General features: G+C 58.4%; 1 protein-coding gene across 1 annotated transcript in view; it reads left to right on the top strand.

The window, feature by feature from the left end:
• Positions 1-838, top strand: part of GUITHDRAFT_135331 (hypothetical protein) — a gene marked incomplete at both ends in the record, with an annotated part of 6,486 nt that overhangs the window by 2,031 nt on the left and 3,617 nt on the right. Inside the window, one exon of the mRNA XM_005837070.1 lies at positions 128-462. Coding sequence (XP_005837127.1) covers positions 128-462 — 335 coding nt within the window. The remainder of the gene's footprint in view (positions 1-127; positions 463-838) is intronic.

The following is an 838-nucleotide window of genomic DNA, read 5'->3' as shown; positions in this document are numbered from 1 at the left end:
GCAAGCAGCCATGACTGAACTAGCGAGCAAACATCTTCATCTCGCCCTTCGTGAGATGCTTGACCTTGTTTTGCTCGCCTGCTGACTCTCCCTATGGAGAGATCGACTCCAACTTCCTCCCCGCCAGGTTTCAGCTCTCGCTCCTCCTCTCAAAGCTCAACAGGCTGGAGTCCCTCAAGAACCTCAAGACCCTCTTGACTGTCGAGCCCCGGCATGTCCCCAGCCTTCTCGAATTTGGTCGCCTGCTACAGACATGCGGGCAGAGCCTGAAGCGCCTGCGGCCCTTCCGGAGGAGAGAGGCATGGCAGGAGCTGTTCTTCCTTGAGGCGCAGGCCCTGTTCAAGCGAGCGATCAGCATGCAGCCTGACAGTCCAGTGGCGCTGCTGGAGTATTGCATCTCTTGCACTCAGAGCAAGACGAGCGAAGACGAGGTGAGGAGGATCGTGCAGCGGGTGACGGAGCGTAAACCGACGGACGCTGCCATCCTCTGCAACTTGGGCTGCCTGCTGCAGAAGCTTGGAGAGAACAAGAAAGCAGAGGAAGCGCTGCTGCAGGCCATCGCACGAGCACCCAACCACCTGCCGTCCATCTACAACCTAGCTCGGCTGCATCACTACTTCCTCTCCAATCGCCATCCCCCCCCCCCTCCCTCTCCCCCTCCCTCTCCCTCTCCCTCTCCCTCTCCCTCTGTCCCTCCTCCTCCTCCTGCTCCTCCGTTTTCCTCTCCCCCTCCTCTGTCTCAGCAGCAACTGACAAAGTTACAGCTGAATCCATCGAACGAGTCGTCGCCCTTGAACAGGTAATGGCTCAAGTTTCAAACTTCCCCCTTCGTTTTCAA

Source organism: Guillardia theta, assembly GCF_000315625.1.
Source record: "Guillardia theta CCMP2712 unplaced genomic scaffold GUITHscaffold_15, whole genome shotgun sequence".
Classification (NCBI taxonomy): domain Eukaryota; class Cryptophyceae; order Pyrenomonadales; family Geminigeraceae; genus Guillardia; species Guillardia theta.
Note: the sequence above shows the minus strand (reverse complement) of the source record. Positions and strands in the feature narration are given on the sequence as shown.